Here is a 23774-nt window from a genome sequence, read left to right as displayed (position 1 = left end):
CCCGGCGATCCCGGCGGAGCCCGCCCGGCCGGCGGCGGCTGACGTGTGCGGAAGGGCCGAGCCGGGGCTCCCGCGGAGCCGGCGGCACTCGGGGCTCCCGGCCGGGCACAGGCGCTGCCCAGGCTCCGGGCACGGGCACGGCCCGCCCCGAGCCCGCTGCCACCGCGCCCCTCGCTGCAGCACCTACCGCAGGACAGCCCGTGCCTCAGTTTCCCCACTGGTGATTCCCAGCTGCCCTGGGAGGGCTCGCAGGGTCATCCAGGAGGGGATGGATGCTCTGCTTTGGCACCTTGGGAACATGGTCCATACATCCCCCCTTCCCTCTCGCCGCCCACCGCGGATTCCAGCCTGGAAACATGCCAGATCCTGCTGGGAAAGGTTGGATTTGGGCAGGGAGAAGGGCAGGACTGGGGCAGGATTGGGATGGGATTTGGGCAGGGAGAAGTGCAGGATGTGGGTAGGAAGCAACACAAGATTGGGGCAGGAAATGGGGCAGGATTTGGACAGAAGCAGGTCAGGACTGGGATGGGATTTGGGCAGGGAGCAGGGCAGGACTGGGGCAGGACTGGGATGGGATTTGGGCAGGGAGCAGAGCAGGACTGGGATGGGATTTGGGCAGGGCAGGACTGGGATGGGACTTGGACAGGGAGCAGAGCAGGACTCGGGCAGGACTCAGGCAGGACTGGGATGGGATTTGGACAGAAGCAGAGCAGGACTGGGGCAGGATTGGGATGGGATTTGGACAGAAGCAGAGCAGGACTGGGATGGGATTTGGGCAGGGAGCAGGGCAGGACTCGGGCAGGGCTGGGATGGGATTTGGGCAGGATCAATCACTCACGTCCCTCAGCCCCTCTGGCCACGGGCTGCTCGCTGCCATCCCAGCCCCATCCACTCTCCCTGGCATCCCGTTAATCCCCGTGCCCATGGGCAGCTTCCAGGGAAGCAATTTCACAGCCCGCAGGACACGCTCTGCTCAGCCACACGCACAAAACCCCGCTGCCGTTTGGGCTGTGAGCACGGGGGGACCGTGCAGCTCCGGGGGAAACTGAGGCACCAGCAGGAACCACCCTGGCCCGCGCCCTGAGCCTGGAAGCCCCTGGCATGAGAGCAGCCGTGGAGCAGGGTCGGGCTGGCAGTATCCACGGTGCCTGGCACGGAGCTGGTGCCCACAGCATCCTCCCCTGGGATGCTCAGGATCCTGGCACCCCTCGCGGTGGTACCCAGAGCCTGCTCCAGCGGGCTGCTGCAGGGTCCAGGCATCCCCTCCCCTAAAGCAGGAGCAGCAGCACCCTTTATCCCCATTGCTGGAGACCTTTTCCCACCAGGAAGAGCCAGAGCCATCCGAGCAGCCTCTCTGGTGATTAATAGATCAGTTAATTGTGAATTCCAGGCACGCCTGGCTAATCCCTTCTCCTTCTGTATCTTTTAACGTGGCGTATTTCACCAAAAGGATTGATTCTGCCCTTTCATTCTGGTTTTACCATCTCGGGCTGAAACAGCAGCAAAAAATAAATAGGTGGAAAATAACAGAAAATCATCCATCATTTTCTGAAGCAACGAAATAAAAACAAGGACTGTGCTAGGGACAGGCCGGGCTCCGGCGTTGCTGCGCACACACCACGCGTGTCAGCCTGATTAGGGACAAAAAATCAAGTTCCTCCATCAAAGCCCGCCCTGATGCAGAGCCAAGAGCCAACAATTCCCTCTGTTTCCACAGAAAATAATAGTAATATTATTATGATAATATAATTATTATAATGTAATTCTAATAATACTCTATATTATAATAATATATAGCAATAATATATTATTATTATATATAGGATATTAGAATTGCGTATGGAATTATATATAGAATTATACATGGAATTACATATATTGTATTTTTATATATAATTATATAGTCTCTCTGGATTATAGAATTATTAGTATTATAATAATATATTGTAATAAAAAAGAGAATATTATAAAAAGCATGGAAAACAAGCTCGAATTGATTATTTCAACTGAGCTCTTGTGCTTGTTGTTCCAAGTGAGCGCTGAGTGGGGGCTGTGCAGCCCATCCCACACTGCCCAGGCAAACCCCTGTCCTGAGGGACTGGGAGAGCCCTCGGTGTCCGGGGGCATCCATCCCCCGGCAGGGATCCTCAGTGTCCAGGGGCATCCATCCATCCCCCGGCAGGGATCCCTTGGTGTCCAGGGGCATCCATCCATCCCCCCATGGCAGGGATCCCTTGGTGTCCGGGGGGCATCCATCCCCCCATGGGCCGGGGGCAGTGCCAGGCACATGGCACTGGCCAGCCGAGGCTCGCAGAGCCCGGGCCCTTTACGTAACAGCGGGAGCAGCAGCGCGAGCAGGGCGCCCTATTTATATCCAAAACGCTCAGCCCGTTATGAAACGAGCAGCTCTGGCTCCGGAGCACGGCCCGAGCAGGGGGAGGCCCTGGGGGGTGAGAGGTGCCCCGTGGCACAGGAGGGAGCCCAGGCTCGGGGGCTGGCTCTGCCCCCCAGCACGGCCCAGATCCCACTGCCCCAGCCCCGAGCGGGGCTCGGCATCGAGGATGCTCAGGACACGGAGCTGGGAGTGCCTGGCACCTCCCTGCCCCACGTCCACCCTTGGGTCAGTCCGTGGTGCCCAAATCACCTGCAGGCACGGGAACACAGACCAGGGCGGCTGGAAAATCCCTCCTTTGCCACAGGGATGGCTGAGGGTGGGCGCAGGGCACGGTGAGCAGCACACGACCTATTTTGGAAAGGTGAAAATGGTGGCTGGCATGGTGGCCTGGCAGCAGGACACCTGGCACAGCTGGGACAGGAGCCTGGGAGCTGGTGGATGCCCTGCCCAGCCAGGGCAGTGCTGTTCCACTTACTGCGTTTGCCCACACTGGAATTTTCCTTCGCTCCAGTAATTAAAACAAACGGCGTTAACCCCGCTGCTGGCACCAGGCTGCAGGGAGGACGTGGGCATGGCTGGCAGAGGGGAAGGGGTAGGAAATGGGATCCCCCCAACAGTCTGGGCTGTGGGACCGTGGCTCTGTGACAAATCCTGGGAAATTCCCATTCCTCCAGTGCTCAGCCCTCCCAAATCCGCAATCCCCACACACTCACTGTCCCTTGGCCAGTCCTGAGCTCCACCATGAGCCCAGTGCCAGCTCTGGAGCACCCAGGATGCTCCGTGTCCCCTCAGTGTCCCCGGCCATCAGGGCTGGGCGGCTCTCGGAGCTTGGCTGATGGCAGCGATGGCAGTGGCAGCGCTGAGGCGGCTGCGCCCTGCTCCGATGGTGCTTCCCTGGCTGTCAGGGGGATTAATGCCCCCAGGAGATTCATTTTCCTGCCAGTGGGCACGCTGAGTCAGCACAGAGCAGCTCCTCTCTGGGCCAGCCCTGTCACCCTCCAGCCCTGTGACACGGCCCCGTGGGGTCCCTCTGTCTCAGCTCACCCCTGGGAGCAAATTCCCACTAGGGATGTGAGGGACCACTTGCCACAGGAGCCAAGGCCAGCCCTGGAGTGGCAGCAGTGCATGGCCAGGGCCATTATCCCTGCATCCCACCACTCCTGCATCCCACTGTGCCACCATCCCTGGATCCCACAGTGCCAATGCCCCTGCATCCCACCGTGCCACCGTGCCACCATCCCTGGATCCCACAGTGCCAATGCCCCTGCATCCCACCGTGCCACCGTGCCACCATCCCTGGATCCCACGGTGCCACCACCCCTGCCCTGCATCCCACCACCCCTGCATCCCACTGTGCCACCAGCCCTGGATCCCTCTGTGCCACCAGCCCTGGATCCCTCTGTGCCACCACCCCTGCATCCCCCCATCCCACGGTGCCACCATCCCCGGCAGTGGGCCCAGCCCCTCTTCACTTGCCGGAGCAGTGCAGCAGCACAGGGTGGCAGCAGGCTCAGCCATGGCCCCAGAGCAGCCCAAGTGCCCCTCTGACCCAAATCCTGGGATTTTCCAGCCCAGCAGTGGGATGCTGAGGAGGTGACGTCACACCGAGGCAAAACCAGGGATGCTGCCTGACTGCAGACACTGAACACCAACCACAGACCCCTGCTGGGTGGGGACCCCTCGGCTTAGCCCCCACCTGGCACCACGCTGGCAGTGCCATTGCTGTCTGCTGTCACCGGGGTGCCCAGGCAAGGCGGGCACCGGAGCCCTGCCCTGGCCGGGAGGACGCAGTGCCAGGGAGGGCAGAGCCACGGGCTGCCCGGGCACAGGGTGTCCCAGCAGGCAGCCCGTGAGTCACAGCCCCGCTCCCCCCGGCAGCGCGGGGCCCTTTCAACCCCGGCATATTAATTTCTGCTAATTGGCTTTGACAGGGATCGGTGTCAGCATTCCAGAACACACCCGCCCGTGTGCGTGGGGCAGGAGGGAGGGACAGGAGAAGGGGGGTGCAAAGTGGCACCCTCGGGGAAGAGGATCCTGGCTCTGTCCCCTCACTGAGCCAGGTGGGGCCTGGCTGCCCTTTTGTGCTGTGCCGATCTCATTCCCGTGCCAGGACAAGGGGCTTGCCACATGCCACCCCACGCTGCCTGCCCCCAGCATCCCTGTGGGCACTGGGAGTCCCCTCCTGCTGGTGTGCCCAGCTCCTGCTGCCCTCCAGCCCAGAGTGCCATCCCCCAGTGGGAAACATGTGGCCAGACAGGACACCGGGCACGGTGCTGCCACCACTGTCACCTCCCAGCCGAGGAGCTCCTGCTGCCCTGCCCCAAACCCCCTCGCTGTGTCCAGTCCCAACAGCACCTTCCCCCCTGCATGGCCTGGTAAGTGCCAGAGTGTGCCTGGCCCTGGTGTGGGCTGCCAGGGTCCTTCTGCCTGCTATGGCCCCTTTGCCACCACGGTCCCCCAAGTCCTTTCCCATCCTTGTGCCAGGAGCAGCCAGAGGCACGGGACCCAGAGCACCAACACTTGCCATGCTGCTGTCACTGGGGCGAGGAGCTCCTGCTGCCCTGCCCCAAACCCCCTCGCTGTGTCCAGTCCCAACAGCACCTTCCCCCCTGCATGGCCTGGTAAGTGCCAGAGTGTGCCTGGCCCTGGTGTGGGCTGCCAGGGTCCTTCTGCCTGCTATGGCCCCTTTGCCACCACGGTCCCCCAAGTCCTTTCCCATCCTTGTGCCAGGAGCAGCCAGAGGCACAGGACTCAGAGCACCAACACTCGCCATGCTGCTGTCACTGAGTGTCACTGGGGCACTGGATGGCAGCAGGTGCCGGGGGACCCAGAAACACAGGGCTGGGGGGATCCCCTGCCCTCCCCTTTCCTCAACTCCCCAGGGCAGGGAGTGGGCACCCATTTCTCCCTGGAAGCCCAGGAGGTGTGGGGGGCACGCTGGGGCAGGCAGCGCTGGGTCGTGCCCCGCTGGTGGCTCCAGTGCCCTGGGCAGGAGCATCTCCAGGCCTGGCCTTGGAACGGGTGAAGAGAGATGGGAACCACGAGGCTGGGGGGCTGAGACCCTCCCCCAGAGCCCCCAGCACCTGGAAGGGAAGGAATCCCTGGCAGAGCTGGCACTGACATCCCTGACACAGATGCTGGGACAAGCCCAATCCAGCAGTGAAGCCAGAAGATGGGCAGCTGCACTGGCACATCCCTGTGGCACCTCCACCCCAGTGACACTGCTGTCACTGTTCCGTGCCACCAGGAATGGCCCAGCTTCCAACCATGCATTTCCAGGGAAGAATGCAGGGCCAGGAGGAGATGCTCCCCTCAGCAGCACCAGAGCCCCGGGGCCTCTCCTGTCCTGCCCCAGCTGAGATGCCAACATGCCCTACAAACTGCTTCCCCCAGCTCCTGGCTGGCACAAGCCACCCCCAGGGAGCCAGGCTGGCACAGGCTGCCATGCTGCCACATGGACCAAATCCACAAAGCCGTGAAATCCAGATTCTGGTTTGTTCCCCCCGTTAATTCCTCTCCGGTGCTGGTGGGTGGCAGCTGCACGGCAGCGCCGAGCCCTGGGCCTGGCAGCACAGCGCAGGCAGGGATGGAAACAGGGCTGGAGGCTTTGGAAACCAAACCTGCCTCGAGAACCCCCAGGCCGGCAGGATTCGCGTGGAGCGGGGCCGCACCAAAAACCAGAGCAAAATCTGCTCAGGGGCTGAGCCGGGCAAACGGCTCCGTCCCGGCACTGCCGCATTTCGGATGTAAATAACGAGATTTTAGAAGCAAATAACGAGCGGCTGGGGACAAAGTCCCCGCTCGGTGAGTCCTGGTGCGGCTCATTTCCAAATCCCCCCACGGATTCCGACCGTGCGCAGCCGGGGGAGCGGGAGCGGCGGAGGAAGGAGGGACCGGCAAGGCGGCGGAGAGGGATGCGGGAGCCCGGCACCGACAGCCGGAGCCTCCGGCACCACCGCGCCCGGCTCGGGCACCGCTTCGCCGCCCTCGCGGTGCCGGAGGAGGCGCCGGGAGCGGCGGGAGCCGCGGCAGAGCCGCTGGGCTGGCGGAGCCGACGCGCGTTATCCCGGCTGGTAAACAAAGGGCCGGAGCCGAGCGCCCGCCGGACGCTCCCACGCGGGTCCCGGTGCCCGCGCGGTGCCGGCCCCGCACCGGGAGGGACACGAGGCGGCTGCGGGGGGCGGCGGCGAGGGGCGGCTGCGGCGGCCGCAGCCCCAAACCCGCACCGCAGTCGGCAGCCCCGCGCTGCTCCGCGGCTGCAGCATCTTCCTGCAGCTGCGCCGCGGCCGGAACACGGCGCTTACATAACGGCTGCGCCCCGAAACGCCGCCGCCGTGCCCCGGCACCCCAGCGCGCCCCGCCGCTGCCCCAGCCCCACCGGGCACCCTCAGCCCCCGGCTCCCCGGCCGCCGCGCCTCCCGGGCGGCGGGGGCTCCGCCGCGGCTCTGTCTTCCTCCCTCTCACCATCACCATCCTCCCTGTTGTTATTATTCCGTTCCAAGCCCGGAGATGCCTTCAGAGGCAGCGCAGCCCCGGGATTCCTCCGCGCTCCAGCCCGCGGAACAAAATGCCGCCCGGCTGCGGCAGCGATCCCACCGCACCGCCACACCGGGGTGTCCCCCCGCCACACCGGGGTGTCCTACTGCCACACCAGGATGTCCCCCCGCCACACCGGGGTGTCACACGGCTACACCGGGGTGTCCCACTGCCACACCGGGGTGTCCCACTGCCACACTGGATGTCCCACTGCCACACCGGGGTGTCCCCCCGCCGCACCGGGATGTCCCCGCACCACGCAGGGGTGTCCCCCGGCCACACCAGGATGTCACACGGCCACACCGGGCTGTTCCAGCACCACGCAGGGGTGTCCCCCCGCCAGCCCGGGATGTCACACCGCCACAGCGGGTCGGGTCCGGCTGTCAGAGCGCGTGCAGTGACATTCCCGGTGGTGAGGGCGAGGGGATGCTCTGCTCGCGGTGCAGCGCGATGCGGGGATGCTCGCTCCCGGTGCACCGGGGGACTGAGCCGGGCACGCGGCGGAGCACCGGGGGAGGCTCGGGGCGCGGGAGGGGGCGCGGGTCCGTCAGCCCCGGGGCTGCGGCACTTACCGGGGTCGAAGTGGGAGCTGAAGGCGAGGCTGGGGCTGAGGAAGGCGGCCGCCATGGCAGCGGCGGCGGCGGGGAAGCGGCCCATGGCGCGGCGGCGGCGGGAGCCCCACGGCCGCCGGCTGCCGCTGGCCCGGGCGGGGGCGGCAGGTGGCGGAGCCGCAGCCCCGGGACCGCACCGGGATCCGCGTCCTCCCCCCCGGGACGAGCCGCCGCCGCCCCCGCGCGGTCCCGCCGGGATGGATGGGGGCCGTGGGGGACCCCCGGACGGGGACGGGACCCCCGAGGGGCATCCGCCACCCTGGAGCGGCCCCAGGACCCCCCGAGCAGGGCCGGGACCACGCAGGGGCTGTCACCCCCGGGAGCGGGGCTGGCACCCCCCAAGTGAGGAGCTGCTCCGGCGCTGACCCATCCCGGGCACCGCCGGCGTCCCGTGACCAGGAATGGGAAATAAGGACGGGATGGGCAGCTCTGCCCCCCGCCAGGCCCCCTCACACACACCCCGCACCCCATCTCTGCTCTGTGGCCCAGCACAGCTTCACCCTGCAGCCCCCAGCCCCATCCCGAGGGGGAGCAGAGCCCCCAGCAGCCCCAGCCAGGCCCGTGGTGCGGGGTCCCCCTTGGGCTGGGGGCTGCCCCATGTGGGGCCATGGCTCGGCCTCGTCTGCTCGACGCTACAGCCCCAGCACATGGGAGTGTGCCCTCCAAACACGGGATGCTCCAAAACCCAGCAGTCCCAATTCCTTGGCAGGGAACATGTCATGGCTTCACCCACACCCCTGGCAGCTCCCAGGCAGACCCGGGCAAAGCTCCGGGTACCACTGGTCACTGAGCCCACCTGGGAACCAGGCTGGACTTTCCTTCAGGATCATGGCAGGACAGTCCTGTCCCATCCTATCCCATCCCATTCCTGGGAACCTCCTTGTCCCAGCCCTTGCTGGGCTCAGCTCTGGGCACGGGGCTCACACATCCCCACCACCAGTCTGAATATTTAAAGCCAAATTTTGCGTACACGATTAATTTTTTACAAGCCTTCAAGCCTGCACAGAACAGCACCACGCTGCACATGTCACGTTGCCACAAATAGATACAGGCCTGGAAAAATTACCGGCTGCTGGGAGAATAAACACGTTGGAGCCAGTTTCTCCCTTCTCCCCTGCCTCCGCATTTCTCTGCTCTGGAGCAGCTCTGTGCCACAGGACCCCCAGCCCCTCTGCCAGGGTAGCAGGTGACTGCTGATGCCCATCACTCATTTTGGAGACCCCCATTGGGGTGCAGCTCATGGGCACCCCATTGCTCTCATTGTCCCTCCCACACTGGGTCCCTGGTCCTTTCTGGATGTGCAAATGGCCTTGACCCCACATGTGGGACACCCTGAACCCCTTTGTGAGCCTTCCTGGGCCTCAGAGCAGCTGAACACAGGTGGCACCAACCTGGTACAGTCACATTCACCTGGTGCAGCAGCACGTGGAGTCTTTCGGAGCTTTGGTGCCATTGGTGCCCTCTGGACCAGCCATGGTCCCGTGGGACTGGGTGGCCACTTGCCACCAGGGTGGTTTTCAGGGCCAGCCTCGCTCCCTGTGGGGCTGAGCTGGCACTGGCTGAGCCACAGCCAGCTGGGATGGGGTGGGCAGCTGTGCTGAGCCCTCACCAGGCACCCACCCACCCACACCAGGTATCCACCCACCCACACCGGGCACCCACTGGGCCCAGCTGCCCCCAGCATCCCGAGCACACTCAGCTGGCCCCAGAGTGGGGGGGACAAGGACGAGCTGAGGCCTTCCTGGCACTGGGAAGAGGCAGGGGGGCTTCGGTGAGTGGGAGGGGATAAAATCACCCCATGTTGTGTTGGGGGTGGCAGTCCCAGTGCTCAGTGTCTCTTCCCTCCTGTGTCTGGGAGAGGGTGGGATGGGGAGGAAAATGAGGGTGAGGATGGGATGAGAAAGGATGGGATGAGAATTAGGATTGAGGGGGATGGAATTGAGGATGAGATAGGAAAGAAGACAAGGACAGAGATGGACTGGGGATGACACTGACATAGGGATGGGTGAGTGGGATGAGAAGGGAGCGTGTGCCTGCCCAGCCCTGCATGCCACCCTGCCCTCCTTGGGAAGACCTGGAATCCCCAGCTCAGCTGGGACACCAAGCACAGCAGCCCCATGCCCCAGCACCCTCCGTGCCCAGGTGACACCCCCGTGGCCCATTTGACACAGCCAGGAGGGTTGAGCTGTCATGGCCACCCAAACCCACCACCCGCCCTGTGTCCCCTGCCGCTTGTCCTGCTCCCCACCAGATTTCCAACGTGGTTGTCAAAAGGAAAAACCCGGAGGAGAATGGAGGCCCAAAGCCTCAGGGAGGCCCTGAGGTCGGGGCTAAGGAAAAACCCGGAGGAGAATGGAGGCCCGATTGACACAGCCAGGAGGGTTGAGCTGTCATGGCCACCCAAACCCACCACCTGCCCTGTGTCCCCTGTCGCTTGTCCTGCTCCCCACCAGATTTCCGTGGTTGTAAAAAGGAAAAACCCAGAGCAGAATGGAGGCCCGCAGCCTCAGGGAGGTCGGGGCTGTGCCAGCGCTGGCCCAGCCCCGGCAGAGGCGCGGGGTGGCACCGCTGCCCTGGCATCCCCTCCCGGCCGGGGCAGCGCCGCTGCCGCCGCCCCAATTAGCAGGGGAGATTACAGATCTTTCCCAAGGGAGATTACCCTGCTCGGATCCTGCCACTTGCCCGGCTTCCCGGCTGATTTGTCTGGGGCTGCGGCTAATCCCCTCCCGGGCAGACACCAGATTGAGCGGCGATCCCCGCGCGGCGGCTGCCAAAAGCCCCGGTGCTCCCGGCCTCCCTCCCGGCCCGGGCGGCCAGCGGGCTCCCTCATGGGGAGCTGGGCAGAGCCCGGCTCGGCAGGGACAGGGACGGGGACACGGAGCTGCCACGCGGCCGCCGGTCCCGCGGGACCCCCTGGGTGCGGGCGGGGGGCGCCGGCGCAGGCACGGGCAGCCAGCCGGGGAAAATCCGCATCCCCGTTATGCAACGGCGCTGATTTATTCATGCCTGAACCGGGCACTGGCCTAGAAATTAGCCCGGGCGATGCCGGGGAGGGGCCGGGCACTCCCCGGGCCCCGTGGGCGGGTGTTCACCCCACAGCGGCGATGCCGGGGGGCTCGGGGGTACACCGGAGCCACAGGCTGGGCACAGGCACAGGAGCCCCTGGCCGGGCAGTGGGTGGGCTCAGCCCCTTCTCCCAGGGCACATTCCCGGCCGCTGGCTCGGGGGGCACGCAGGCAGGCTGGGCAGGGCGGGGGTCGGAAGCGGCGCTCAGGAAACTCCTTGGAAAAGAAAGAACAGCGGAAGAAACGCCGTGCCCGGCCTTTCCCGGCACGCGGAATGAGCTGTCCAGCCTGGCACAGCGGGGAGAGGGGAACCGGGATGGCACTGTGGCCTGTGCAGGACCCGGCCACCCTCTGTGCCCCTGCCCGTCAGCGACCAGCAGGACGGATGGGGAACACCAGGGACTGTGCTGAGAAAACATCTGCCGGCCCCGCTCCGAGCCCGGCCCGGGGGAGGGACCGGAGCGGCTGCACGCCCCGGCCCAGAGGAAACAGATGCCACCGGCCCAGCCCAGGCATTTCCCCCCTGTCAGCGGCTGTTGAGGAAGCTGCAGGTAGCAGAGGCTGTGGGATCACATCCTGCCCTGGCTCTGCCTCCCTGTATCCTGCTGGATATTTCAGTTTAGAATGGGACCCAAGGCGCAGATTGGGGTGCTGGGCACCCTCAGAGCAAAGGGAGGGTCTTAGGATGTAGGAATGGGGCTGGGAAGGTGGGAGAGGACACAGACCTCATGGAAGAGCCACTCGTGCTCTGGCACTGACAAGCATAGACACAGTTGTAGAAACCAGCAGAGATTTATTATCAGAACAAAACTCCCAACCATCTAAAGGCCAGCAGGTGTCCCAGCACGGCCAGGGCATGGGACAGGCTGCGGAGAAGAGGGAGGGGGGGCCGAGCCCCGCTCCCGGCCCGGCAGGACAGGACGGTCACTCCGCAGCCAGCTGCCGCTGCCGCTGCAGCAGCGATTCCAGCAGGCTGGCTCTCTGCACGGCCGCCTGCCACAGGGGACAGCACAGGGCACAGCACAGGGCACAGGGAGCTCGCAGTGCCCGCCCAGCCACAGCCAGGGCGGGCCCAGGGAGCCCTCACTCACCTCGTACTGCTTCTGCAGGCTGCTCATGCTCTCCTCCTTCCTCAGCACGGCCGCCTTCACCCTGACGTGGACATGGGGGGCTGAGCACCCAAACACGGGGCTGGGCCCTGCCCCGGGGGGAACTGCTGCCCTGGGAGCTCAGCCCCTCTCCCCCAGCCACAACTGGGCTCCTGGTGCCATCACACACTGGCAGCACCTTTATTTCACTGGTGGGTGCTGTGTAGTGTGGACTGACTTGTCTACAGGAAGAAAGGCAGATTAGCTTCCTAAGGTTTAATTATCACAGCATTTTGGGGATGTCCCAGCTGCCCTCAGCCTCTGTGGCTGTGCCCTGAGCCTGGGCACTGCCCCTCTGGACAAGATCACAGGGCTGCAGTCACAGGTCTCATGTGTGAGCCACAGAGAGCCCCCAGGAGGTGACAGTGGCCAGGGCTCCTGCCAGGGAGGAACGCAGACAGAGCAGTGCTCCACTGGCCTCTCCTGGCACTCCTGTCCTCCATGCAGGCAGAGGAGCAGCCCTGGGGCCACGATGGCACAGAGCAGGCCAGCAGTGACAAGGGACAGAGGATTCAGGTGGCTGAGCAGCAGTCAGTTCAGAGAACTGACTTCTGCCTGGTTTGCATGGATAGGGCTGGAAACCATTCCCAAGGATGCAGCACTGAGCTCCTGCACCCCGCCTGGGCTCCTCACCTCCTGTGAACCTCCTCCAGCTCCTGGTCCTTCTCCCTCACCAGCCTGTCCAGCTCCAGGTGCTGCCGGGCCCTCAGCTCCGCCATCTCTGCCTTCAGCCGCGCGTTCTCCTCCTCCATCCCCACCAGCCTGTCCGCAAATTCCTGCCAGACCACCTCAGTCAGGCCCCTGTGCCCCTGGGACAGCTGGTCCCACACACCCAGGCAGGGCCTGCCTCTGCTCCGCGCTCACCTTCCGCATGTCCTCCAGCTCCTGCTCCTTGTGCTTCAGCAGGCCCTGCAGCCGCATGCCCTCCCCTTCCAGCTCGGCCAGCCGCCCCTTGAGCTCGCTGCAGCGCTCCTGCAGCTTCCGCTCCGACCGCTCCAGCTCCTGCAGCTCCACCTCGTACTTGTCTCGGATCCTCTTGATCCTGTGGGCAGGAAGGACAGGCAGCCTGGCTCATCCCAGCCCCATTCCTGCTGCAGGAGGGATCAGGACACAGCAGCAAGGGCAGAGCTGCCCCACAAGAGATCCAGGGCTGTTTCCTCAGGTGAGAGGCAAACTTTGCTCCTTCCTGCACTAACACTGCTCCACAGCTCACTGGAGAGATGCCCAGGGGACAGGGAAAAGGGACCAGCCTCTGGAGGCCCTGGGACCTCCCTCCTCCCTTTCCCCCTCACCTGCTCTCTGCTGCCCTCTCGCACTCCTCCTTGGCCAAGGACGTGTCGGCCTCCAGGCGCTGGATCACCAGCTCGATCTCTTTGTCCCTCTCCTTCCTCATCTCCTCCCGCAGCTCCCGCTCCCGGGACAGCAGCCAGGCTTCCTGCCATGGAGCAGCAAACGTGGCCTCAAATTCCTCTTAGCCCATGGGTGGCATCTTTGGAGGACAGCTCTTGCCATTACCTCCTTCTTCACGTAGTTGGCCTCCCAGGCCTGCTTCTCCAGCTCCAGCTGGTCCTTCAGCACCTTCAGTTCTGCCTGTGAGAAGAAAACAACAGCTCAGCCCTGGGACCCTCCTGTGCTGGCTGAGAGCAGCTGCTGGGACTGCCCCTACGGGGTCCAAGGCTTGGTGGTGCCAGCACCCAAAGGGCTGGAGGTGAGGGGGAAGCAGACCTGGTGCCGCCTCTCCTGCTCCTCCTTCTCCTTGCTGTACTCGTCCCGCAGTGCCCGGGTGAGGGCTGAGCTGTTGGCCTCCAGCTGCCGCCGCAGCTCCTCTGCCTCTGCTCGCTGCCTGCACAGACACAGCTCCCAGCATCCACACCAGCCCCTCTTCCCACGGAAATCTGGCCCAGGGAGCCCAGTCCCACAGCTCAGGGCTGCCCCCAGCCTGCCCACCTGGCTGCTTGCTGGCTCAGCCGCTCCTTCTCCTCGGCCACCTCGGCATAGAGCCGGCGCCGCTGCAGCTCCAGTGCCTGCTCCTCCTGCTCCAGCTGCTGCTCACACCTGTGGGACACACACACTCCAGGGACGTGCCTTCGAGCACTCGGCCTCCTCTCCACGCTGCCCTTCACGATGCCAGAGGATGCTCCCAGCTCAGCAGCATCGCCCACCTGAGGCCGTGGAGAGAAAGCTCCCCCTGGAGCTGCAAATACTGAGATCCCACCAGCAGCCTGTGCTGGACAGCACCCAGACCTGTGAGCCCCAAGGCAGCGCCGAGCCCAGGGTGACACACCTCTGCCGGGCCCGCTCGCGCTCGCGCTGGCTCTGCTCCTCCTTCTCGCGCTCCAGCAGCCCCCGCAGCTCCTGCGCCTGCCGCCCGTAGTGCAGTGCCGCCCGCTCGTCCGACTGCAGCAGCTCGGCCTCGTGCAGCAGCTTCAGCTGCCGGATGTCCTCGCGGTGCTTGGCCATCAGCTTCTGGATCTCCGGCTCCAGCCCTGGCACAGCGGGAACCACGGGCACGGCTCGGCCTGCATCCCACCCGGGGCCCCTGGCCGGCTCAAAGGGGCTGGCAGGGAGGGGGGATGAGCACGGAGGGGTTTTCTTGCCCTTGGGATCTGCTCCACCAGAAACAGGGAGCAAACACAGCCCACACCAAGGAGCTGTTCCCACCCTCTCCTGGCACTGCCCCGGCTGCAGCTGCTGCTGAGGGAACCTGCCCATACCTTTCACAGTGATTTCTTTGATCTTTTTGGTTTTCTCCTCAATCCACTTCTCCCGCCGGACTTTCTCAGTTGCACTCATGAGTTCCTTCAGTTTCTTAATCTCCTGTTTGGAAGCAAATGGGAAAACCTCAGAGAGGATGGGAGAGAAAAGCCCTGGGAGCCGGGCTGTTGGGAAGGAAGCTGTGGAGCTGCACATGGATACAGGCACAGCCCTGGCCACGTGTGTTCTTCCAGCCCAGAGAAGTGGCCACACATTTTCCCAGTGCCTTCTCCTCTATCCCCTTGGGAAGGTGCTCACTGCCAAGACATGAGAACACTGACAGGGAGGGAAGGGGAACTGGGGGCTGCCGAGGGTCCCTGCATGCAGGGCAGCCCATCTGTCCCTGTGTGATGGTGCTTTCCTCTCCAGCCTTCCCTCTCCCTGCCACGGAAAACCCTCTGGCAGGGGCTGGAGCAGGGCACGAGAGCAGAGGGCAAGGCACAAAAGAGAGCAAAGACCACATTTACCTCACAAAAGGGGCCCAAAGTGCGCCAGACCTGGGGAGAAAGAAAGGAGGGGATGGAGAGAGAAGGGGAATGGTGGAGGAGAAGCAAATCCACACAGCCGTGTCTGTGGGAGCCACGGGCAGGAGTCCATGGGGGCGAGGGGAGACAGCACAAGGGACAAGGACAAGGCAAGAGACTGGCCAGGAGCCTATGTGGTTGGAGCCTGCTCCAGAGACCTAGGGCCCCCACGGTCTGGCCAGGCACAACCTCAGCTTCAAGGTCAAGGACAAGCAGGGACTGGCATGGCAGAGCTGGGATGAGCCCAGTGGTGCTGCCCTCCTGCCAGGCCTGACACTGAGCTGTCTCCATCCACAGGAGAAGCAAAATTGCTCCATGGCATTGGGTTTGTGCCAGCACTGCACCCTGGGCACCCCCAGCCTGGGACAGCTCTGCCTTCAGTGGGATCACGGAATCACAGAATGGTTTGGGTTGGAAGGGACTTTAAAGCTCATCCAGTTCCACCCCCTGCAATGGCAGGGACACCTTTCACTGTCCCAGGCTGCTCCAAGTCCTGTCAAGCCTGGTCTTGGACACCTGCAGGGATGGGGCAGCCACAGCTTCTCTGGGCACCCTGTGCCAGCTGTGTGGGAAGGGTCTCTCCAAGCAGAGCCTGGGAGCTTACACTGTCCCTTGGTCAGTGCCATGCTCCTGGCCCTGGGCAGCAGAGTACAGGAGACTTTCAGGGAGCCAGAACAAAGCTCTGTGGTGACAGGGTCATCCTGTGCACAGAGAACAGCTCCTTGGAGTGTCCAGGTCCCACCGAGGTGGCAGAGACTGTCCTGCTCCAGGCAGAGGCCCCATTTGAGCAAAATCAGCACACACGTGTCCCCCCATCTTCCCTGTCCCCTCACCAGCTCGTGCTGCTCCTGCATCTGGGTGATCTTCTGGCCGTACTTGTGGTCCACTTGTTTCAGCTCTGCCACCACGGCCTCACACTTCTCACTCAGCACCTTCTTGTCATCGAGGAGCTGGGCAGGGCGAGGAGCCAGCATCAGGCAGGTGCAGCCACCTCAGCCTGTGCTTCAGGAGTTGGGATGGGGGCTACCTGGTCGATGAAGGCCAGGTGCCTCTGGATAGCTGCCTCATACTGCTCCCTCTGCAGCCGCAGCTGCTGGCTGAGCTCCTTCTCGGTCTGTTTGACGTGTCGGTCGGTCAGCTCCCGCTGCTGGGTCTGGGGGTCAACCAGCCACGACATAGAAATCACCATCAGGCCAGGGAAACGAGGGACAGAGCTAAAGCAAAGCCCTGGTGCTCCTATCTCCCACCCCTGTCAGCAGGAACACCCAGCCCCCAGGACAGAGGAGAAGGGAGCTCAGCCCAGGTGCCAGCTAGATGATCTTTAAGGTCCCCTCCAACCCAAACAATTCCATGATTCTGCAAAATCAAGGGACAGTCCTGATCATGAGCTTCATAGCCCCAAGAACCACGTGTGAGGCTGACACACCAGAGCAGTCTGCAGCAGGCTGATGGCTCTCTTCTTCTCCTCCACTTCCAGCTTCAGCCTCATCATGGAGCTTGTCACCTCCGTGGCAACCGCCGACACCTGCTCCACATGAGCCAGCTCCTCTTCCAAAAGGAAACTCTGCCACAGCAGGGAAAACGTGATGAAAAGGTGGTGGAACCACCTGGAATGAGGACAGGGAGACGGGGGAAGATTCCCACCAGGAATGGGTTCCCACACCACAGATGGACTCACCTCCCGCTGCGTGGCTGAGGCAGCTGACCTGGGCCTCTCCTGCTCCGACTTCTCCATCTCATCCAGGAAACTGATGATGCTTTGGAGCTTGGCCTCTGAGAGCAGAGCCCCATCCTCGGGGACCCCTGGAGGGTGGTTCAGCTTCCCAAACTTCTCCAGGTTATCAGCAGTCAGGGAGTTGGAGCTGGGCTCCTGCTGGGAATTCACCGTGGTGAATGAGCACCCAGGGGAAGGCTCAGGAGAAGAGGTGCTGGCTTGTCTCCATCACTGGAGCCCAGTAACCAGCCTGATTCTCTGGGCTAAACCCTGTCCCACCACCAGCCTTTGCAGGGCTTGCTGTTCCTTGCAAACATCCAAGCCCTCAATGCTTGCATGAGCACCTCCACACCCCTCCATCTCCTCCTCCAATTTCTTCCATCACCCACTCCAAGCTCCTCCACCACCTTCCCTGGCAGTGCCCGGCTGTTTCTCAGCAGGCAGCCCAAGGATGGACACAGCAGTCTCATCCCCCAGCTCACCCTGTCCATCCAGGCATATCTGTCCTTCTTGAGGAGCTTGGGTGGGGGCAGCAGCTCTGGCTCCTCCTCCAGCAGCCGGAGCGTGTCCAGCAGCTCGTTGAGCGTGACCTTGGATGGAGCCCTGCTGCCAGCAGCCACTGCTGTCTCCAGGTCCTCGTTACCTGTCTCCCTGGAGCTCACATCCTAAGGGAGAAGATGAGAGAGAGTTTTCTGGCTCTCCCCAGAAGCCAGCAAAGGCCTGATGCCAGAGCAGCTGCTGCCAGGGTCCCCAGGAGGCACAGCCAGACCCACCTGCAGTTTGTCCTCTGCCCCGGGGTCCTGCAAGGGCACAGAGCCAAGAGCTCCCAGGCTGCTTCCTTCCAGCTCCGAGGCTGCCGAGGGGGAGTTGGCCTCTGCAGGAAGCAGGCTGTCCTCAGGTCCTGCCCCCAGGCAGCCTCTGGGAAGCAGCTCCTCAGAGCAAACCCCTCCCTCCCAAAGCTCTGGGGACACACCAGAGGGACTCACCGGCGTTGTTGGCTTTGGTGAGGCTGCCAGCTGGGCTGGCATTCCTGGCTGAGGCAGGTTTGGCACCAGGCTTCTTCTTGGGCACCCTCTTGCTCTCCTTCACCAGCACCTGCTCTTCTGCCGAGCGCTTTGTCTCCGAGGCCTTCTGGGCCCTTTTCTGCTGCAGCTCCTGCAGGGACAGAGGAGCCATCGACGTCCTGAAGCTTTGGGAAGGCACAAGCCTGTGTCTGCAAGGCTGTGGCAGTGTTTTTGCATCCTCCAGCTGCTCACTGATGTGTCTCCTCCAACCCCCTCCCTCAATGGAACATGTTTCCAATTAGGGCAAAGAAAATTTGGGGTTTTAAACATCCCCAGCTTTACTGCCAAATCCTGCAGCCTGTGCCAACCCCATCTGCACCACCAGCTGCAAGAGCAGGGTGACAATGACGTGTTGCTTCCTGCCAAGGGACATGGAGTGGCACTCGGCCCTCTCCAGAGGGACCCTGCTCCTGAGGAGGGTCCCACTCCCAGGGCACGCACATCCTCGGCCATTCCACTGAGCTTGGAGTGCCCCTGTCTCAACGTGGTCACCATTTTCCTGAGAACTACACAGAAACCAGTGCTGTCTCCACAAGCTCAGAATGAGCTGCCAAGGCCTGGCAGGAGCACAGCAGGAAACTGCTCTGTGGCACATCCATCTCCGGAGGGAGCACTCCATTCCCAGGGCTGGCTCTGGTCCTGCCCCACGCCAAGGCTCTGCAGATGCAGAGAGGCCTCTTGCTGGATGATGCCAGCAGACGGTGTCACACCTGCCCTACCTGGATGGCAGTGTGCCGGGCCAGGCGTGCCTTCTCCTCTCGGATCTTGCGGCGCTCCTCGTCCTTCCTCTCCTGCAAATCCAGGATATTCCCCTCCTCCATCCACTGCTGCCTTTCCTTCCAGACAGGAGGGTCAAAAATGTTACTGAGGGTTCTCCAGCACTCACACCTGGGTCACCCCACATCCAGGCTTTCCATCCTCTCCTCTGTGCAGGTGAGGAGCCCTCAGCACAACTCCACTTTGGAGCAGCTCATTTTCTTCATCTCCTCAGGGCAATTATTATTATTATTATTACTATTATTATTATTATAATATCATCATCTGGGTCTGCAACCACCGAGGAGACAAGGCTTAAAAATAGACTCACACGCAAGAGCAACAGAGCTTTTCATTACTGGGATAAATAATTGAACACAAGGAAACACAAATAGCTGCAAAACCTCGTCACTCTAACAAGGCACCTCATTAGGGATTCATGAGGATGAGCCAAGATGGGGCATCCCTTCTCTGGCCAGGAGTGTGGCCCAGAGAGTGGCAATTCAGACTTTAGCTGCTACTGCCAGGCTCTGACTGCTCCCAGTCAGGGGCTGGGGGAACTGGAGCCGTGTGGTGCTGAGCCTCAGCTCCTGCTGGAACCCAGCCCGGGCTAATCCTGCACACAGCCAGCACAGCTCTGAGGGAACGGGACCCTCCCCAGCTCTCTGGACCATGGCTGGATGCAAAGCCAGAGCCCCCTCGACTCTCACAGCACAGATCTGGGGATTAAAGGGACCCCAGCTGAGTGGCCAGCAGCACATGGGTGTCGGGTGGTCTGGGCTACAGAGCAGGGGACAGGACCAACCTCCCTCTTGGCAGCCATCAGGCGTCCCAGAGCCGCAGCCGCCGTCCTGTGCCGCTGTGAGTGCCGCCGGTACCAGCGCTGGATGGTGACAGCAGCCATGTTCACCTGCTGGATGAACCTGTGGGGACAGCGAGGCAGGTCAGCACAGCCCCAGGGGCAGCAGAGCACACACGGCTTCCCCACAGCACCGGGAGCTGCAGGTGCTCTGAGAGCGGCCTTTCCCCAGTGTGAAATGCCACAGGAGAAGAACAAGCTCCCCTGGAGCTCCTCACACCTCCTGGCACTGTCCTCCTGCTCCTTCCCTCACCTCTCAGCTTCCTCCTCGGTCACCTCCCTCCTCCGGGGAACGCTGTTGCTGCTGCTGCTGCTGCTGTTGTTGTTGTGGGTCATGATGTTGTTGCTGGAAAAATTCTTCTGAGACTTCACAAGGCTGCTGCTGCCTTCCCCCTCCTCGTTCGAGGCCGCTTTGACGACATTGCTGGGACAGAAGATGAAGCCACTCAGCCCCATCCTGTGACACACACAACCCCGGGGCCAGCCCAGCTGCAGAGCCAGGACACCCCCACACTCACTTGAGGGAACTGGGAGCCTGGTTGGAGCTCTTGGGAGCAGGGCCCTTCTCAGCAGTGGAGTAGTTGTTGTGCACCATGGTGGTGACGCAGTTGCCCATTGCGCCCTTGTTGCTCCTTGTGTGGGGAGAGCAGGAGTGTCAGAAACAGCAGCTTCCCCCCTCCAGGTGTTTTCTCCATGCACTTACACCCACTCTCCCCCTCAGGATGCTCTGTCCTACCTGTTGTTGGCAGTGAAGTTGGCAGCCAGGAGCACTGTGGCTTCCTTCCTCCTCATGCCCGCGGGCGGCTCGAGGCCGTGGGAGCCAGAGGGGCCCGGGAACACTCGGGGCTGGTCATCCTGCCAGGGAGCCAGCAGGGATAAGGACACCAAACCCACCTCCTCAAACACCACCAAAGCACAGCCCTGGCCCACCCACTCCCACAGCCTGCTGTCCTCACCAAGATATTCCATGTGGTTTTCTTCTCCGGGGAGGTTTTGCTCAGAGCTGCCAGTTTCTTCCTTCCTATTGGGTCACCCTCAAAGAAGGCCAGGAAGTCTCCTGTCTGCTCCGAGCTTCATCCACACCCAGGGAAGGCAGAGAGGAGAGAACAGAGATAACTGTGGGACAACTCACAGCCACAGGACACGCTCTGGCTATGTAGGGCATTTGGAAACTCCAGTGTGACATGGGAGAAAGGGGCTGGAGAATTGTTACATGACCACAAAATCACCAATTATTCCTTTTTACACAGAACTTTGGGTTCCAGGCTGGTGTGTGGTGAGAGGGATAGCACAAAGCAACAGGAGAATGGAAATTCCCAACTCAGAGGGCACTGGGAACAAAGAACTTTTGTCTCCTCACACAGCCCAGCTATGGCCTGAAGGGTCCATGAGGGCTGTTGGAATCACATGGAATGTTTTTTGTCACAGCCACAGAAATACCCTCCATTTCCCCAAACAGAAATTCTTCCCTGTGATGGTGGAGAGGCCTTGGCACAGGTTGCCCACAGAATCTGGGCAATACTCAGACACAGAAGTGTCCCAGGCCAGATGGGATGGGGCTTGGAGCAGCCTGATCTCGTGGAAGGTGATCCTGCATGGGACTTTAAGGTCAGGCCATTCAGTTATCTTATGGAACCCTAAACAAGGGACCTCCTCTTCCAAAAAATAACCCAAGTGCCAGACTTTGGTTTTCCAGGGCCAGGCTTTAACTCCTGAAGTGCATGACAGAGCTCAGGGTATTTTGGAAAGGCTCCTGTTCCCCGCCAGGACCAGGGAGGTTGGACACAGGGCTGAGGTGTCCCCAGTGCCACCCAGAGGACAGAGGGACACAGGGAGCTGTACCTGCGCGAGCTGTTCACCCGCTGGTTCACCTGGGTGGTGCTGTTGGACCTGCGCAGGTTGTTCATGGCCCGGGGTCCCGCATCTTCCTGTGGGGAGCAGGGATCAATCCAGCAGCCACGCTCAGGGGGAGCACAGCCAGGCTCCCCAGCCTCTCAGCCAGTGGGACACGGAGTTCCCACTACCCCCGGGCTGCCAAGCCCCCCTTGAGGCAATGACACCTCGCTCAGGCACTGCTGAGCCAGCAGGAACACGTTCCTCAGCTCTGGGAACAAGGGCGTGGGAATGCTGCCAAGGGATTACTCAGCACGGAGCACAGGCTGAATGCTGCTGGGTCCTGACAGAGCCCAGCAAGCACCTGGGGCTCGCTGCCTCTCTGGAACCCCCACTCAGGAGCCCCTGGTGTGGCAGGAACAGGGGGTGCTCCATGAGGGGCAGGCTGGGCCCGACACCCCAGCAGGAGACACCAGGAAACTGGGAGTTTCCAGATGGGAATTGGCACAGGGAGGTGAAGGGCAAGGAAGGGAAAAGAGGGAATCCTGATGCTTGCTCTTCTGCACCCAGCAGAGAGCAGCAATTGCCAAGGGTGATGCCAGAACAAAGCCAGGCTGGTGCTGGGGGAACCCAGCAAGAGGGACATGGCTGTGCCTGGAGCCATGCCACACGCCAGGCACGGGAGGGAAGGACAGGGGCTCACCAGGGTGACAGGGACATGGCCATGCCTGGAGCCATGCCACACGCCAGGCACGGGAGGGAAGGACAGGAGATCACCAGGGTGACAGGGACATGGCCGTGCCTGGAGCCATGGCACACGCCAGGCACAGGAGGGAAGGACAGGGGCTCACCGGGGCGTTCCTCTTGGCCTTGCCATCTGCAGCCACGGACACGGAGCGCGCCATGAGCTTGGCGGGAGAGGCGCTGCCGGGGCGCCGCGACACCGGCGCCGGGAGCCCCGTCAGGATCAGCTCTGCCACGTCAGAGCTCTGCACGGAGCAGCAGCTCCGCGTGCTCTTCATGCTGCAGCGGCAGGAAGGAGCCCTGGAAGCACAGCAGGGAGAGGGGAAGGCATGGAGCAGCCAGCCTGAACCAGGCAAACACCGGCACTCAGAGCTGGCACTGCTCCCCAGCAGGACAAACCCCCACACTGCCACATGGCAAATGAGCCAAGCACAGCCCTGCAGAGGCTCCAGGAGAGCTCCTCACTGCTGTCACCCAACCCTATGGCTGTCCATGAGCTGCTGTCACATTTATGGGCCGGGATTCCAGCTGAGGACTAAAGGGAGGGAAAAGCCCTGCTGCCCATCCCAGGCTGCCTCACTGCACACAGCCCTGCTGCCAGGGATCACACACGCCAGAACAGCCCCATCTGTGCAGGCTGGAGTCCAGCTCACCCCACACCCCACACGGGGCTGGGATGCTGAAGAACCACCTGAGCAGCTCAGGGATCCTCCCCCTGCCAAGAGTTCCTTCAGAAGTGCCCGTGCCCTCTCAGGGGGCACAGAAACAGCTGGGTGCCTTTTCCCCTCCGCATCCTCCCAGCCCCAGTGCTGACCCAGCAAAAGACCAGACTACTTTATCTCTTTATTACCCACACTGTCCCTAAGCCCTCTCCCTGGCAGCCCTGGCCTCCCCTCCCAGGGCTCCACCACAGCCCTTGGCAGTGTCTGGGGAAACAAACGGCTCTCATGGAAACCGCTGGGCTCACGGCAGGAGAGCAGGCTCAGGAGCCCAGGCCAGCACAGCCCCCAGGGCCCCCAGCCCCTCAAAGCTCAGGCCCCCCAGCCCCACATGGCCCCAAGCCCTCCAGCCCCATCATGACCCAGAGCAAAGCTCTGGCCTGAAGCTCCCAAAGCCCCGAGCCCCTCAGGATCACCCAGGCCCCCATGACCCAGATCCCTCCAGGACCCCCAGCTCAGAATCCCCGCAGGGCCCCAGCCCAGACCCCAAGCCCCCAGACCCCAACCCCTCCTGAGCACGGTACGGGCCCCACGCACCCACACGCGGGTGAGACCCCCGCGCCCCGGGGCCGGGGCCAGTGCCGGTGCCGAGAGCGAGGCCGAGGCCGTGCCCCGCTCCCCCGGAGCCCCCTCAGCCGCCATTAGACGCCCCCAGCCCCTCACCTACGGCCGCGCTCCGGACACAGCCACTGGGCGGGGCTGCCGGCCAGCAGCCAATGGGAAGAGAGGAGAGGGCGGGGAGAAGAGACGCGATTGGCTGAGGCGGAGGAAGGGGGCGGGAGTAAGGCGGGATGGAGGAGAGAGGCGTGGCTTGCATCGGGGGAGGGGCTTAGAAGGAGCGAACCAATGGGACGAGAGTATTGAGATGGGTGTGGCTTTGAGGGCGGGGCTTCCCAGGTGGGCGGGGTCCCCGCGGGGTTTTTGGGGGGAAAATGGGGATTTTGGGGACCCGAGAGGGGGACTGGGCTGCTAGGGGGCGGTGAGGAATATGGGGGAGTCATGGCGCCATGGGGGGGGCAGGGTGGGGAGGGGGCACTGTGGGGCAGGGGGGC

General features: G+C 62.8%; 2 protein-coding genes across 11 annotated transcripts in view; both read right to left on the bottom strand.

The window, feature by feature from the left end:
• Positions 1 to 7651, bottom strand: part of AATK (apoptosis associated tyrosine kinase) — a 26412-nt gene extending 18761 nt beyond the window's left edge. The window contains 1 exon segment of the mRNA XM_039715787.1: positions 7504 to 7651. Coding sequence (XP_039571721.1) covers positions 7504 to 7588 — 85 coding nt within the window. The 5' untranslated portion in view covers positions 7589 to 7651.
• A 3729-nt stretch (positions 7652 to 11380) lies between these two features.
• Positions 11381 to 23738, bottom strand: CEP131 (centrosomal protein 131). Of its 10 annotated transcripts, XM_039715796.1 has the most exons (27): positions 23386 to 23738; positions 22111 to 22303; positions 21269 to 21354; positions 20383 to 20497; positions 20163 to 20281; positions 19945 to 20058; positions 19680 to 19850; positions 19373 to 19490; positions 18531 to 18647; positions 17734 to 17902; positions 17521 to 17621; positions 17230 to 17412; positions 16712 to 16903; positions 16460 to 16597; positions 16061 to 16186; positions 15867 to 15983; positions 14977 to 15006; positions 14470 to 14572; positions 14040 to 14241; positions 13703 to 13810; positions 13481 to 13598; positions 13271 to 13345; positions 13048 to 13190; positions 12620 to 12797; positions 12389 to 12531; positions 11699 to 11759; positions 11396 to 11600 (listed from the first exon to the last, which is right to left on the bottom strand). In XM_039715796.1, exons 1-27 carry the CDS (start codon positions 23721 to 23723, stop codon positions 11532 to 11534), a joined length of 3627 nt encoding a protein of 1208 aa, XP_039571730.1. In that variant the 5' UTR covers positions 23724 to 23738; the 3' UTR covers positions 11396 to 11531. The 10 variants fall into 10 exon arrangements, 9 of the variants coding, with proteins under 9 accessions (XP_039571722.1, XP_039571723.1, XP_039571727.1 ...); XM_039715788.1 differs by having other exon boundaries at positions 11381 to 11759; positions 16712 to 16906; XM_039715789.1 differs by having other exon boundaries at positions 11381 to 11759.
• Between the last annotated feature and the right edge of the window lie 36 nt (positions 23739 to 23774).

Source organism: Passer montanus, unplaced genomic scaffold (genome assembly GCF_014805655.1).
Source record: "Passer montanus isolate IOZ18808 unplaced genomic scaffold, ASM1480565v1 scaffold35, whole genome shotgun sequence".
Classification (NCBI taxonomy): domain Eukaryota; kingdom Metazoa; phylum Chordata; class Aves; order Passeriformes; family Passeridae; genus Passer; species Passer montanus.
The sequence above is the reverse complement of the archived record's forward strand: the minus strand, read 5'-3'. Positions and strand labels throughout refer to the sequence as shown.

Excerpts from the sequence above, each read along its gene's own strand:
- CEP131 (XM_039715788.1), bottom strand. The coding sequence starts at position 23,723 with ATGACTCCCCCATATTCCTCACCGCCCCCTAGCAGCCCAGTCCCCCTC. Across the intron at positions 19,491-19,679 it reads ACCGAGGAGGAAGCTGAGAG|GTTCATCCAGCAGGTGAACA; the intron begins GTGAGGGAAGGA and ends CTGTCCCCACAG. Across the intron at positions 13,346-13,480 it reads AGCAGGAGAGGCGGCACCAG|GCAGAACTGAAGGTGCTGAA; the intron begins GTCTGCTTCCCC and ends TTCTTCTCACAG.